The sequence below is a fragment of the Calonectris borealis genome, chromosome 27 (genome assembly GCF_964195595.1).
Source record: "Calonectris borealis chromosome 27, bCalBor7.hap1.2, whole genome shotgun sequence".
Taxonomy (NCBI): Eukaryota; Metazoa; Chordata; class Aves; order Procellariiformes; family Procellariidae; genus Calonectris; species Calonectris borealis.
The window spans coordinates 6,492,543-6,507,878 of NC_134338.1; the positions used below are offsets into that span (position 1 = coordinate 6,492,543).

Sequence of the window (15,336 nt, forward strand, 5' to 3'; positions counted from 1 at the left end):
CCTGCACCGCCACAGACTGTTTTGGGGAGGAATAATTGCAGAAGTGCCATAAATGGGTAAAAGCGGGTAAAACCCGCTGCCTCCCCGGGAGCGGGCAATGAGCAACCAAAAGCCCGGCCAGGAGCTGGCGGGGGAAGCTGGAAGGGGCCGTTTTCCCCAGGATCAGCAGGAATTGCCTGGCTTTTTTGGGAAACGAAGGGTGAGAAAGGCAGGGAGGGATTGCCTGGCTGCTCCTGGAGCTTCCCGCAGGGCAGGCATCTCCCTCCCCCAGCCCCTCCGCCATCCCTTTGGAGAAAAAAAAAAATCTCTTTATATGCCCCGTATGCTCCGGGCTGGACGGTGCCAGCCCAGCCCTGTCACGCCCAGGTGCCATCTCAGCGGGTGACAGGGCATTGCTCCCGCCTTGCCCTTGAAAATCAGCCACGCTGGTGCTGAGTCAGCCGGCGGAGCAGGATACGCTCCCCCGGACCTCCCAAAGGAGCACTCGGGGCTCACCGCTAGACAAGCCCGACCTCCGCGCCCGCACGGCAGGGGGGGCTTGGAGACCACCTACCCATCCCAGGGGACATCCCAGAATGTCCCAGCCAAGGCAAAGCCGGGCTCTTGTCGTCGTCAACACCAATTTCTGCAGCAGCGGCGGTGATGTGGTGCTTGGGAGCCGGGGAGGAGCCAAGAGAGAAGCGGAGAAGCTCTCCAACGTACTCGCACGGCTCAACTACAAGGTGAAGCTGATGCATAACAAGACGGCCAAGGAGATAGAAGACCTTTACCGACAAGGTACGCGTCCCCCCCCCCCGGCAGCCCCTAAACCCCCTCCTCATCTTCCCCCAAGCCCCCCTATCTCCCCTTTCCCACCTCTCGGTCTAAGCACCCTCCGCGACAGCCGGAGCGGAGGCTCGACGGCGTGGGTTTGGCCGTGTCTTTGCAGAGCGCTGCTGCGAGCACGGGGAGTACTTTGTGAGCATCATCTCCAGCCACGGAGAGGAGGGGGTCATATTCGGTTGTGACTCGGAGCCGGTTAAACTGACCCGGATTTTCCAGATTTTATCGTCAGAGAAGTGCCCGGTGCTCACCAAAATACCCAAAATCTTCTTTATCCAGGTAACAGAGCCGCTGGATGATAATTTGATCCCCTTTTTGCTACGTTTGTGCAGAGTTAGGCTGGCCCAAGCACGAGGCTTAAGGTTGCTGCTGGTGTAAATCTGTTTGAATCGTGGATTTTGCTACATCCACGTGAGAGCTCCATCCTTCCGTCGCCCTCCAGCTTCCCACCACAACCCTCCATCCCTCTTTTTTCATGCTTTCACTGATTTTGAGGTTTCTTCGCTCACTGCAAACACTCCTCTCCCCGCCTGTCATCACCCATACACGTGTTCCTTCTTGGGGAAACAGCCTCCGTCTTTTCCCAGTGTCTCCAGCCAGGAACGTTTCTCCCAGTGGTTTGCAGCCTCTGGACTACCTGGGCTGAATCCAAATCCACGATCCATGACACTGCTGGGATCAAATATTCCTCCCAGACACCACCAGGATATAAACGAAGCGGTAAAAGCCGCCTTCAAATCCCATCACCGCGACATCTGGGCACAGCGAACTCCTGGGGTAGGACTGGGAGAAGCCCCAGCTGTGAACTGGGGATGGAGTAGGGATAAAAAAATAAAGCCCGGAGCTGGTTCCCAAGCAGGGAAGCAGCGGGAAACGCGAACGTGCCCTTGCAGGAAAGAAGCCCGGGAAGTACGCCGTAACGCCGATCCGACGGGGAGGATTAGATCACTGAACAAACAAATAATTCAGCGACTGGATGGATACAAGCAGATAGCGCGAGCCCTGCAAACGTTATGCAAATAGACAGAAATCTTTCCACCTGAAAGCAAGTATAAATCACTCAAGGCTTTCGTTTCCTTCTGGTAAAGGGCTTGGCCGCTGTTCAAGGGAGCGGTGACAGCCGGGGACGTCCCCCAGACAAGCCAACAAACCCGGAGACTGGTCTGGGCACGTCGATCGGCAGGCAAAGCTCGTGCTCGTGCTGATGAACACTGTCCTCGTAGAGCAAACACCGCGGGGCTGAGGGTGCCCAGAGCCCGGGCTGGAAGAGAAGAAGCTGCTTCCCCTCGGCGTCACCATGGCTCTCAGGTCCCGGTGGCCACCGACCACCTCTCTGGGCTGTTCCGTGCCAGGGTGTTGCAGCCAGTTTGCGGGCATCTCTGCGGGCCACGTCCCGAGCGAGGATTTACCGCTGGCGTCTGGCGGGGAGTTTGCACCGGGAGAGGCGAGGGGATGCTCCCCTCTCCCCTAACGCTGGGAGACGTCCACCGCTGCCGTTTGGTCTGGTCCCAACCAGCACGGCTCCAGGCAGGGGTGAAACGTGCCCTCAGAGCAGCCTCAGCAGCTCCAGTTCCTCTCCAGCACCAGTCCCTGCAAGAAAGACCAAAACCATCACGTAGAATAAAGGACCGTGCCCAAACTGGGCTGCCGGCGGGCTGTGCTCCAAGGGGAATCTCTGCCAGCATTTTCCCAGCGGATTCTTGTGTTTCCAGGCGTATTTCTGGGGTCGCACATGCATTCACCATGGAGGGAAGGGGTAAACGCAAAGAGAAGGGGAACCAGCCTCGTGAGAAACGCGTAGGGAAGAGAGGAGGGAGCCCCATCTCTCGGCTCGTCCCAAGAGAGGCTTGGCAAAGCTGAGCTGCCACGGATGAGAGAGGAGGAGGATGGACGACGGATGAGATGGGAAGGGGGTGGAGATGGGAGAGGAACCGTGTGGGGCTGTAGGACTCAGGGAAGGGGAGCTGGGAGGGGTTCTGCACCACGGGATGGGTTGTAGGCTTGGTTTGGGGGGGGGTACAGGTCCACAGGGAGCCCCCCAGGAGCTTTAGGCTTGCCCTGGAGACGGGGGAGAGAGCAGAGCAGGGGGAAGCTCACGACAGCCATTCTGCCCGCAGGCTTGCCGGGGGGGAGAATTCGACCAGGGAGTGGTCGTGGAGTGTGACAGCGGGGAGCCGAAGGCAGAGCGCGAGCCAGACTGCTTCTCAGAGTACCTCTCCATCCCCCCCCAAACCGTCGTGATGTTCGCCTGCAGCCCAGGTAAGGGAGAGCCCCCGAGACAGCAACGCCGGGCAAAACCCTTTCCTTTCGGACGTGTTGCCATCACGGGGCCACGGCACAGCCAACATTGCTCTCCTTCCTTTACGCTCCGCAGGCTACGTGGCCTTCCTCAACGTCTTCGGATCCATGTTCCTCCAGGCCCTGCTCAAGGTCCTGGAGGGAGAGGAACGTCACCTGGCCCTCAACCGCCTCATGACCCGCGTTAACTGGGAGGTGGCGTTTCACTGCCAGGCCAGGGGCACCTACCAGGGGTGCAAGGAGATGCCCTGCTTCGTCACCAACCTGCTGCAGGAGGTCTTCCCCTTCTCGGCGCCCATCCTGGAGGAGGCAGACGGTGTTTGAGGGCTGCCAGCTCTGCAGAAAAGCCTGAGGGGTGAAGGGCAGCAGCTTGGCTGCAAGAAGTTCCCCGTCATGCATGGAGAAAAAAGGACAAGTTACAAGAAAACCAACAGAAAAGCCCTCTGGAAAGGAGACCGGCTCCACCTGGGATGTGCCGGAGCCATCCTGGGGGGAGGTTTTAACAAATAAGTGCAGCTGGGGTAAATTTTACCACAGGACCTTCTGCAGAGCAGAAACATCTGATTTAAGCACAGGACAGTGCAGCGACACCCAACACCCAACAGCAGCCAGGGCTACCCACCGCTCCAGAGCGGGACGTAAACCTGCTTCTCCCCGATTTTCTTACACGAAAGATTTCCAACCTTGCAAATGCCAATCTCACCCACTTTGGTTTTTCTTAAATGTAAGCAAACCTGCGCAGGCCATGGATTTTTGTCTTACAGAGGCAAAGCTGATGTGTTTACCTAGCTGGTGCCCTACCCATAACGAAAATACTGCTGCCCTGCTCATGTTCGAGCTGAGGCTGTTTAAAAATTCAAGGCTTTAAGAAAAAAAAAAATAAAATAGGGTGGTTAGCAAGATTTGCAGGTTGGGGGGTTAAGTAGGGACCTGGAGTGGAGATCAGGGAGTGGATTCGAGAGCATTTGCTCAAGGTAGTTCTCAGAGTTCGTGATGAATAATTGGGTCTTTGCGAGCTTCCTTCTTAGGTGAACAAGGGGAGAGGGGAAAAGCTCCGGCCGGGATGCGAGCGGAGGGAAGGGATGGGCTGGGACACCTCCTGGACCTGACGTATTTAGTCAAAGTCCTCTCCCCCCGTTGTCTCTTTGGTACCAAGAATAAGCACGAAAGCCGCGTCAATAAAAAAGCCTGAAGGGCTCCTGTGCAAACACAGCGACGTCGCTGTGTCCCCCCCGGACAGGGGACCGGTCCTCAGGCGGCCGCAGGAGGAGGGAGCGGTTGAAGGGGGCCGAGACCCCCACCGAAGCGGCAGTTTCACCCTGCGCTCACGCATTAAGCTCTTTATTTAAACCTGCGCCGCCCCCACCCTAAGGGCCTCTCGGATAAACTCTGGCCGTATCGGTATTTCTCGGCACAGCGCGGAGCAATTCGGCTTCAATAAGCAGAGCCCAACCCAGCTGGCAGATAATTTTGGTTTCATTTAGCATTTTTTCCCCCCCCCCCACCCCTGGACTTTGACTCACGGGAGGCGCGCGGTGCGGCTCGGCACTCACCGCGTCCTGGCACGCGCGATGGGATGCTCGTGCCGCCGCCTCTCTCCCTTGAGGGACCTGCAGGGTTGTTCCTTCCTCACTACACTCGCTCTACCTGTAGGAATAAAATGGTTTTGAGAGCTTTACTCTCAAATCAGGGTGGAACTGGGCAAGGGGTTCAAAGAGCTCTTGGAGCACGGTTCAGTAATTCTCGTTTCTTCGGGAAATCGCCCTAAAAACAGGCAGCAGGGCGGTGCTCCGATCTCCTCGTAGGAAGACTTGGACGAGCACTCGATTCAACAGCCCCGTGTGCAGATGAATGGAGAATTTTTATTTTAATCCCCCATTTCCACCCTTTTTTTCCTCCCTCAAGCTCTCCGCAGCCCCGTCAACAGGAAAACAAGCGGTCCTCCCTTTTTCCTAGCCCGTCCCCCGCACTCGCTGCCAGGCAGCTGGCGTCCAGCCCAGTTGGAGGAGAGCGCGGGAGGGTGAATTTTCTCCTTTTAGGGAAAAAGTGGGGGAAAGGAGAAAGTTTCTTCCATTTGCTGCAGGAAGGAGCAGTAAACGCTCCCCAGAAGCGCCCTCATCATCTGCTGCGGATCGCGGCACCTTCTCTTCCCCCTTCCACGGCTGCTCGGGCAGCAGCATCCCACGCAGGCTGCTCTCGCCGTGGGGGAACAGAAGCGGCACTGCCGGGCTCTCTCTTTTCCAGTCTCTCCCAGTCTCGGCTGTGCTGGGATCCGGGCTGCATCCTCCTCGGAGCCTCCCTGTGGGTGAAAGAAGAAATACAACAGGAGAGATCCCCAACCGAGCTCTTTTAAAAGCGGTTTAAACACCGTCTTAAGGTCAGGTCCTAAATAACCCCGCTCACTCCCACGCGTACGAGGGACCGAGGCGGTCAAGAGGAACGGGGTTGCCGACACAGGGTGATCGTGAAGCAGACTGGAAACTTCAAATCCGCTCTCGGCTGAAACCTGTCTCGGCTCCTTCCGGCTGCAGGGTTAGTTGGTCACGCAAGGACCAAGTTTGCATGTGCAAATCGAGGACGCGAAGCTTTGAGCGCAAACCACTCAGCTCAAAGAGCGCTGTTTTTGTTAAAACCATTTTTTTTTTTTGGGGGGGGGGGCACAAAGAGGAACTAACCGTCGTTACCAGGTTTCAAAGGAGACCAGGAAAAGAACACGCACAAAAAAAAAAAAAAGAGGTGAAAACTTCTTATTTATTTTTCTTAAATCCATTTATTTACTTCACCACACAGGAAAAAAAAAAAAGTACAAAGAAATATAAAAATTCTGATCCTTCAAAGCAAGTTGCATTTCACTGCAGCAGAAAAACAAATCGTTTGCTGATTCAAACCGGCAAGGCAGCTGGCCTAAAAGTAGTAACATTTGGCAAAAAAAACTACCGACAGATACCATCCGTTCAAAACCATGTTGTGTCCAAAGGGAAAAGGTTACGTGCACCTTGACCCATTTGAAACACGTTGCATAAATTTAAATACCATAAAAATCAACAAACCGGGACTCATTCCCAGAGGTTTCACGCAGCTCGGACAATTACAGCGACTGCTGCCAGACACGCGCTGCCCTCAGGACTGCGGGGTAGGAGGAGAGTTGGGGGGGCTCCCCCCGCGTTAGCCTGGCACGAGCTCTGCCTCTCCCCAAACCCGGCACTTCTCGGGCACTTGTTTCGCCAGAGCCGCGCCGGGCACCGAGCAAACCAACAGCTCCCACCGAGACGTGACGTACGTCCTCGTTAACCTGACGAACGAGCTCGTGCTCGGCCCAACGAGATGTTTGAGGTCCGACGGTCCTGCTCTCCAAAGAACTCCCGCCCTTCGGCTTGCCGTTGGTAACGGGGGTGGGATTTCCAACACAGCTTGGAACGACAGAGGGATGAAAGGCATTTGAAAAAAGCTCGCGGGGTAGAAAAGCAAGCAGACGGTGGAAAAAAAACCCTTTGTAAATTATTTTTCAATTTAAAAAAAAAAAAACAAAATAGGACAAAGCAAGAAAACAGCGCTCACACTCTAAAAATTCAGGAACGAGCAGCTCGGAAGCACATGGTGTTTCACATGTGGGAATACGGTTTTTTTTCCCCCCACCGTCATTAGACAAAAGCCACCACCTCCCACCCCGCATCCTGCCCATAAATCAGCGGCACAACAGCGCGCCTCAGACTTATCCTACGGGATCGCTGAAACAGTGGAGTCTTGTTGCAGGAGTTCCCACCCTTTTCAGAAGGCACATTTCCCCCAAGGGTTATGTTCCCAGACTTGTTTTCCTTTCTCTTCCCTCCACCTCATGCTCCCCTTCTCCAAAATAGCTTCTGCAAGTACTTTTAGCATCAGAAAAGTTTACTACGGAAACCTTGAAAGCTATTTAAAGCCAAGAGGGACTTTCTCCTGCTCTTTGTGCTTGCTAACAGCCAGCAAATTAAAAAAAAAAAAAAAGAGGATTTTTCTTTTAAGAGAGGGTCAAGCCCCTTCTCCCCTCTTACGTGGGGAATGAACCACTAGGAAGAAAAAAAAAATACAGCTGTAGCTTTCATGTCCAGACAAGGAAACGTCTTTGCCCCCGTCAAACGTGACTATCTTTAGCAACCACAGGGCAGATTACCAATTGTTCACAACCTCGGGAAGGCCGGAAAAAGGCCGGCCTCATCCCACAAGTTGCTTTTGCAGCCAGCTGGAGGGAAGTTAACCCGACCGGGATTCTTCCTGTGCAGTCAGTCGGCAAGTGCACGGAGCGGGTGACTCACGTACGGCTGGCACGAGCTTCGGGCGTAGACCTGTGTGAAGAGCTCTAGATGCCTCATACCAATTTTTTTCTGCCCATATTGGAAAAAACAAAAGCACGAGCCAGGCAGGCACTTCATACCCTCTTCAGAAACGTCCCATCTCAAACAAACATCTTTGGAGTAGAACTACAAAAATAAAAACCACCTCACAGCTATAACTCACGAATCAACGTGTTTTGCAGCCTTAAATATAACCAGCACGTCCCAGGCCCTAGTTTAAGTGCTCCGCAGTAATACCGAAGCGACCAGCTCAGCCACAAGCAGCTGGTTCCGCGTACATTCAACCACGCAAAACTCCTCGAAGCTGGGGCCGGCAGAGCCGCGGAAGAGCGGGAAGAGGTTGTGCCGGCTGTAAGCCCTTTCGCGTGTCGGTCACCTGCTCAGGAGGTGGCCTCGGGGAGAAGACGCCCCGCGGTGACTCACGGGCAGAAAAGACGGCGCCCGCGCCGCGGGCCACAACGGTTTCCCAAGGCGAGAGGCGCTGCCAAGGCTTGTGCAACCCAGGGGACGAGCAGCCACCTCGCCTCTCCACCGGGCAAGAACGCGGCACTTCACCGGCAAGAGCCAACGCCGAGGGCTCAGTCGCGGCGAGCTCTACAGCCGACGGAGCCTCGTTCAGTGGAGTTGGACACTCCAGGGCCTCAACGCGGTATTTTTGAGGAAGAGGTTTGAATGGCCGCAAGTTTCTCTCATCCCAAACACTTCAGGATTACCGTACAGTTTACGTTACCACATAACTACATTTTACAAGGGGTAGGAAAGCAATCTTCCAAGCAAAGTCTGCTACAACGACAGCGTGGCAATTTGGCACGAAGCTTCCTAAGCCTAACCTGTGCTCCTTCACAGCATCAAACCGCAACTGTCACCTTCAGTGCAAACATCTGAACTCCGGGGATTGCGAGGGAAGAGATCCGCGTGGAGCGTAAGATGCAGGTGAGGAAGTTTAAGCTACAACCCAAGGGCCAAAGGCTGCTCCGGCGTTTCCACAGATGTGCACGTAAGAAAGAATCTAGACGTTAAAATCTAACATTGTCTTCATCACAGAGAGGGGGAAAAAAAAAAAAAAATCGAATCAGAGTCCTTGGCGGATCATTTCCAAATTAGTGCAATCAGTCACGCGCCGAACTTTAGCATCCAAATACAATGGACAGAGGAGGAGAACGTCTGTGTCTCAAGCAAGACCGTGCTGATTGCAAAGGCAGCTCTACGGCTCCAGAAGGGGAAGAGTCAGATGGCTCATTTCGCAGGCAGATATGTTTTTTTTTTCTTCCCCCTCCCCAAAGAGGAGACGTCGGTACAGTAGATGGCAAATTTCACTTCGTTTGGACCCAAAAGTTCTGTCAAGTGCTGGGGACTGGCTTTTCCTGGGTCACAGGCTAGAAGCCAGACACCCAAGCGGAAAACGAGTTCATCTTCAGGCAGCTGGGAAAGGAGAAACGCGTTTCGAGGAAGTGAGAGGTTTAACGTTACCAAGGTGCAGGTGCAAAACGAAAAGCATTTCCCCTTCTTCCTGTTGTCTGAAATCTGAACGTGGCAGCACAGCTACAACTGGGATTGCTTCAGCAGGGGAGCCGGTGGGTGTTCCCGCATTTTCATCGCCAGCCGTCATTATTCCACTGAACATCCGAGGAGGAAACTAGATCTGGAAAGGCAAAAAGAAAGGTTTAAACAATTTAAAAGCTCAGCATTGTTTTATCTACTCTGACAAAGCATCAGGGTTTGAGCGGGCTGAGCGTCTCTGATGAGCTTTCAAATAAAACCAAGCTCTTTCTAACTGCCTGCCTGTTTTACTGTGCCTCAGGGACAAGTCTGGGAATTCCTGGCAAGGGAAACAAATTCCCAAAATATTGGTGAGACTAAGTGGGGAGGCTCAAGCAGGCAAATCGTCTCGGTGGCACCCAGACGGGTTCCCCAGCCAGGTGCGGCTGCAATCCGGGAAGGGAGAGAACTGAGCTTCCACTCCCAACGGTGCACTGCAGCGCTGACAAGCCGAGGACGGCACTGCCTCGAGTTTTATATGCAAAATCCCTAACGGCGTTTGAAAACGGCCATCGTCGCGGTGCCCCAAATGCTGACAGCCTTATGAAAGATTAAGTTTCAGCTTAATTTTTTCAACTTTAAAAAATTTTCTTTCCTTGTCGCCTCTTCTACCCATTGCAGAAAATAACTACAGACACGTCTGACTTCAAGGACAACAGGTGAAAAAAGTTGCAAGGGGAAGAACAACGGGAATTCTCCCCGAATCCTACCCTTCCTCTGCTAAGAACTTCTTTGAAAAAGTCATTTGAGCCAGTGACAAACTATTCTCAAGCACTCCCCAGCTTGAGACTCACAAATTCTGCTCTGCGTTAGCCCTCTCTGCCACCATTTCTCAGCATTATTGCTTCCATTTTCTGGCAAAACCCCATTTCCAGACCAAGAGTGGGGTTTTTGCTAAAAAAAAAAACCAAACCACTTTCCAATACCAACCAAGTAGGGGCTTTGTGACCACTTCTATATGTGAAAAGCCAATATAGCGCGTTTACAGCATACACCAGGCACCGCAGCCCTTTCCCCCAGCCTGCCCGGCTCCCGGGGTGAGGCAGCACCCGTTTTGGGGAGATCCTTACCTTTTGATCCAGTCTCTGATAATCGCCAGATTTGGGCCGTCGACCGCTTTTCGATCTTTTCCCTTCCAGAGCAAAAGCAATGATCTTTGGAGAGAGAAGCGGGGACAAGGTGAGCGGGACAGAAGCGACCAAATAAGCTTTTTCTCACTTCAAACGCAGGCGCTTTCTAACGGGCAACGACCAGCTTCACTTATCTCCTTCTAGTGACCACGTTTCATTTGAAAAAGCACTCGAAACAAATAAATGCCAAAATATAAACCCAGCTAAGGTCGAAAGCAGGCGATAATGAGGTTTGCTTAACATGCAGAAAACAATAAGAATTTGTTTTCTTTGTCCTACCTCAAAAATAGCTTTACAGGAGGAGGAAAAAAAAACAGCGAAAGACAGTTACGTCATTTGAGCTGCATCGCCCCGTGCAAGACTATTTAAGGACAAGTCTTCTGCAACCTGCTACAGAAAACTCATTGTCAGCGAGAAAACACAGGGTAACTTCACACATCTTTTCCTTTTCACCTCTCTCAGCTGAAAATAACCACTAGAGCCGAGGCCACCCAATTTCCATGGGGATTCGACTCCTTTCCTAGTCACAACACCCCCTCTGCTCCTCCCGAGGCTCAAATAACCAAACCCACGCCGTGCAGCAAGCGGGAGGTATTGGCAAGAAGCAAAAATCAGGGTGAGGGGAAAAGACTTCAACCGAGCGGGTCCCAATCTGCGGCGGCGACGGGCGAGAGGAAAGGAAACTCCTAAACCGCAGGGGAGATGTCGAGCCTGGGTAAGGAGCACAGCCACTCACCTTGCGTTTGTTGTGATACGCCACGTATAAGGCAGCAACGACAATCGCCGTCGTCACCAGATAGGCGAAGAAGTGGCTGCTCTCTGACTGGTCCCTGGGGGGAGAAGGGATGCTCTTCTCTCTCTCCTTATTAAAGGAGGAAGCATCGTTGCCTTCTTTAGCCCCATCCTCTTCCTCTCCAGGGCTTTCTCCATCGTCTAAAGAGCTGTCGCTCTCATTAGCAGAAGTAGTTGATTGTGGTGATGCATTTTTATCCCTTGATGAGCCCATTTGATTACCCTGGTTGTTGTTCTGGTTATTGCCGTTACCGCCCTGGTTGTTGTTCTGGTTATTGCCGTTACCGCCCTGGTTGTTGGCCTGGTTATCGCCGTTACCGCCCTGGTTGTTGGCCTGGTTATCGCCGTTACCGCCCTGGTTGTTGGCCTGGTTATCGCCGTTACCGCCCTGGTTGTTGTTCTGGTTAACGCCGTTACCGCCCTGGTTGTTGTTCTGGTTAACGCCGTTACTGCCCTGGTTGTTGTTCTGGTTATCGCCGTTACTGCCCTGGTTGTTGGCCTGGTTATCGCCGTTACTGCCCTGGTTGTTGGCCTGGTTATCGCCGTTACTGCCCTGGTTGTTGGCCTGGTTAACACCGTTACTGCCCTGGTTGTTGACCTGGTTATCGCCGTTACTGCCCTGGTTGTTGTTCTGGTTATTGCCGTTACTGCCCTGGTTGTTGGCCTGGATATTGTCATTACTGCCCTGGTTGTTGGCCTGGTTATCGTCGTTACTGCCCTGGTTCTCGGTGTTGCTGCCCTGGTTCTCACCCTGGTTCTTGGTGTTGCTGTCCCGGTTCTCAGTGTTGCTGCCCTGGTTGTTGTCCTTGTTATCGCTGTTACTGCCCTGGTTCTTGCCCTCGTTCTCGGTGTTGCTGTCCCGGTTCTCGGTGTTGCTGCCCTGGTTTGCGTTGTTGCTGCCCCGGCTGCTGCCCTCGTCCTTGTTCTTGCTGTCCTGGTTGTTGTTGTCGCCGCCCTGGTTGTTGCCCTCGTTCCTGTTATTACCCTGGTCCTGGTGGTTGCCCTCCTCGTTCTTGTTGCTGCTGTCCTGGTTGCCATCCTGGTTCTTGTCATTGCCATCCTGCTTCTTGTCATTGCCATCCTGGTTCTTGTTGCTGTTCTCCTGGTTGCCGCCCTGGTTCTGGTGGTCGCCGCTGTGGCTGTTGGCCTGGCTACCAGCGCCGCCACCTTCTTTGTTGGTTTGGTAACTTGTGTTGCTGCCTTGAACACTCTGGCCACCGTCACTCTGAGCGCTGACTTGGCCACCGTCACTCTGGCCACCCTGGCCACCAGTCTGCTTCTCCACGCTGCTACCTGGGCTAGGCACATTCACGCCGATCTGGTTGTTATCTGTCACCCCGTTGTTATTTGTGCCCAAGCTGGAGGCTCCGTTGTTGGTTGGATCCGATCCGGTGCGTGGCTCTTCCTTGCTTTTGGAGGTATCTGTGGCCTCATTCCCTCCAGTTTCCAGGCTGTTACGTGCTCCCTGCTGGTCGGATGCCCCAGTGCCTGCTAAAATCTTGCTGAACTCTGTTTGCTCCGGCGCCTGCCCCTCAGCTGCCAGCGAACACAGAGGTCGCAGTCACCGCCTGCCCCCGCGCCGGGTGTCAGCAGCGGGCCTGGCTGGCTGAGACAGCCCCACCGCTGCCAAAAGGGGAAGGAAACTCCCCTGCGAGGGAGAAGGGAGGGGGGAACCAAAGGGGAGACGAACCCGAGGGAGCCCCCCCCGGCCCCCTCACCGCCCGCAGGAGGGGCCCAGCGGCACCGGAGCCCCCGCAAACCAAGCGCCCGCGTCACACCCACCCCGGCCCGGGGGCAAGCGCTGCCCTGCTTTCGCTACCCCCCCTCCCCGGTGCTGCCGAGCGCCCACCGCACCCGCTCCTCCCCAGCGCCCCCACCCCGGGGCCCCCGGCCGCTGCCCTCCCCGCAGGTGCCCCCCAGCACCCCCGCCCCGGGCTTCCCCGGCGTCAGGGCCCCTCTCCCTGCCTTCCCCCGCCCCGAGCGCCTCAGGGCCACCCCAGCCGCCCTCCGCCGGCCTCTCACCCTCGACCCGGGGGGCGGCGCGGAGCGCTAAGAGCAGCAGGAGCAGCCGCAGCGGCATGGCGGCCCGAGAGAGACGTCCCTCACCGCCACCCACCGGTCCGCCCGCTTCCGCTTCCGGGAAGACAGGTGCTACTTCCGGCAGCAGATCTCGCGAGAGCGGGGAAGCGGCGGGCGGGAGCGGGAACTGCCGCGCGGGGGTGGGTGTGTGCGAGACGAGGGAAGGGGCGGGGCTTGAAGAGGGGGGCGGGGCTGAAAGGATTGGGGCAGGTCTTGGAGCGAATCGGGGGCGGGGCTTGCTAAGAGCGAGGCGGGGCTTGTTGCGCGTGGGGGCGGGTTTCGGGAGAGTAGGGGCGGGGCTTGTGGGAATCGGGGCGGGGCTTGTGGAGAATCGGGGTGGGGCTTAGGGAGCATGAATTGGGTGGGGTTTATGCAAATTAAGGCCGGGGCTTAACTGTCCATGGCGGGTGCCAGGCCTGGCCCCCGCCGCAGGCCTCGCCGCGGGCATGGCCGCCTCCGCAAAACCGCGCTATCTTTGGGGTAAAAGCAGCATTTTGAGGTAAAACCTGCCCTTTTGGGGTCTGTTTCCAGTCCCTGTGCTGGGAGCAGCGGCCCAAAATGGGGCCGTTGAGGGGCCGGGCCTCCCCTCCCCCCGCGTTCGGCCCTGTTCGGATGGCGTCCTGACCCTGTGGCTGCCTCCGGCCTACGGGGGAGGAAACAGGCCGTGGCGGGGGGCGAGCGGTGAGAAATCGGGGCTAATTGCCCTTCCTTTGGTTCAGGACTGCTTTCCGAAAGCGCCCCTGAGGACAACGGCCACATCGGGGAGCGTGGCCAGTCCAACAGCTCCCATAACCTTTTATTTTTGTTTTTGGCCAGGCCAGACGCGCCCCGTTCAACTGCAGCTCTTCCCACCAGCAGCAGAAAAGCAGCTTTTGGCTCTCCGTGGGCACTGAGGAACACGTATCCCCTTCCTCTGTAGATAATTTACCTGCTGAAGACTGTTATGTCTCCCTTCTCCGGATTGAATGTCCATCTTTTCCTGTAGGTTGTGTCCTTGCTCTCTTCTGGGCTTTCTCCAGGCACTCCACACCTTGAAGGATACTGCCCAAAACTGGGGGCGATCCTCCAGCTTGGACAGCAGAACAAACCTAAGGATTTCATCATGTCGCAGACGACACCAGGCTGGGCGGGAGTGTTGATCTCCTGGAGGGTGGGAAGGCTCTGCAGAGGGACCTGGACAGGCTGGATCGATGGCCGAGGCCAATGTATGAGGTTCAACAAGGCCAAGTGCCGGGTCCTGCACTTCGGCCACAACAACCCCAGGCAACGCTGCAGGCTTGGGGAAGAGTGGCTGGAAAGCTGCCCAGAGGAAAAGGACCTGGGGGTGCTGGTCGACAGCTGAACATGAGCCGGCAGTGTGCCCAGGTGGCCAAGAAGGCCAACGGCACCCTGGCCTGTACCAGAACTGGTGTGGCCAGCAGGAGCAGGGAGGTGACCGTGCCCCTGTACTGGGCACTGGTGAGGCCGCACCTCGAATCCTGTGTTCAGTTCTGGGCCCCTCACCACAAGAAGGACATGGAGGTGCTGGAGTGTGTCCAGAGGAGGGCAACGGAGCTGGTGAAGGGCCTGGAGCACAAGTCTGATGGGGAGCGGCTGAGGGAACTGGGGGTGTTCAGCCTCGAGAAGAGGAGGCTGAGGGGAGACCTCATCGCTCTACAACTCCCTGGAAGGAGGTTGTAGCGAGGTGGGGGTTGGTCTCTTCTCCCAAGTAACAGCGATAGGACGAGAGGAAATGGCCTCAAGTTGCACCAAGGGAGGTTTAGACTGGACATTAGGAGAAATTTCTTTACTGGAAGAGTGGTCAGGCCTTGGAACAGGCTGCCCAGGGAAGTGGTGGAGTCCCCATCCCTGGACGTATTTAAAAGACGTGTAGATGAGGCCCTTAGGGACATGGTGTAGTGGGCATGGGGGGGTTGGGTTGACGGTTGGACTTGATGATCTTAGAGGTCTTTTCCAACCTTAATCATTCTATGATTCTATGTCTTACTGATAATCCCACCCATCTCCAACCTCATGCTCTGCTGCCTGGAATATAAACCAACGTCTACTGTGTACTTGATGCAGATAAAATCAATATGTAGGAAGATCCCCAAATCCGCTTATCATCCTTCTACCACCTCCTCAGGTGGATTCGATGTCCTCAGGTCCATGAACTGCGACCCTACCGCAACGAGTCAAGATGGTTGTGGCACTGGGTGCCCTTGAGCTGTGATTGATGTCATCTGTGGTTGTCTTCCAGCTGTATGTCACCTGCTGTGCCCAAAAGTTGTCCCCACCCACTGTCCAAGACTTTCTCAGAGGGTTTGCCTCCTGCTGTATTCCTTTTCCAGCAGGTGTCTGCGCAG

General features: G+C 55.3%; 2 protein-coding genes across 2 annotated transcripts; one reads left to right on the plus strand and one right to left on the minus strand.

The window, feature by feature from the left end:
• Window positions 1-575: 575 nt before the first annotated feature.
• On the plus strand, window positions 576-3,444 carry LOC142093460 (caspase-7-like). Its single transcript, XM_075174640.1, has 4 exons — window positions 576-777; window positions 929-1,101; window positions 2,940-3,081; window positions 3,197-3,444. Exons 1-4 carry the CDS (start codon window positions 576-578, stop codon window positions 3,442-3,444), a joined length of 765 nt encoding a protein of 254 aa, XP_075030741.1.
• A 2,406-nt stretch (window positions 3,445-5,850) lies between these two features.
• On the minus strand, window positions 5,851-13,059 carry TGOLN2 (trans-golgi network protein 2). The gene is made up of 4 exons (XM_075174788.1): window positions 12,935-13,059; window positions 10,857-12,448; window positions 10,061-10,144; window positions 5,851-9,093 (listed from the first exon to the last, which is right to left on the minus strand). The coding sequence occupies exons 1-4, from the start codon at window positions 12,990-12,992 to the stop codon at window positions 9,088-9,090; spliced, it is 1,740 nt and encodes a 579-aa protein (XP_075030889.1). The 5' UTR covers window positions 12,993-13,059; the 3' UTR covers window positions 5,851-9,087.
• Window positions 13,060-15,336: the final 2,277 nt, after the last annotated feature.

Bases quoted from the DNA above. Each gene is read 5' to 3' on its own strand.
- LOC142093460 (XM_075174640.1), top strand. From the start codon at position 576: ATGTCCCAGCCAAGGCAAAGCCGGGCTCTTGTCGTCGTCAACACCAAT. The intron at 778-928 runs GTACGCGTCCCC...GTGTCTTTGCAG, and splicing joins AGAAGACCTTTACCGACAAG to AGCGCTGCTGCGAGCACGGG. The intron at 3,082-3,196 runs GTAAGGGAGAGC...TACGCTCCGCAG, and splicing joins GATGTTCGCCTGCAGCCCAG to GCTACGTGGCCTTCCTCAAC.
- TGOLN2 (XM_075174788.1), bottom strand. From the start codon at position 12,992: ATGCCGCTGCGGCTGCTCCTGCTGCTCTTAGCGCTCCGCGCCGCCCCC. The intron at 12,449-12,934 runs GTGAGAGGCCGG...GTTCGCTGGCAG, and splicing joins CGCCGCCCCCCGGGTCGAGG to CTGAGGGGCAGGCGCCGGAG. The intron at 10,145-10,856 runs GTGAGTGGCTGT...CTCTCTCCAAAG, and splicing joins CGTATCACAACAAACGCAAG to ATCATTGCTTTTGCTCTGGA.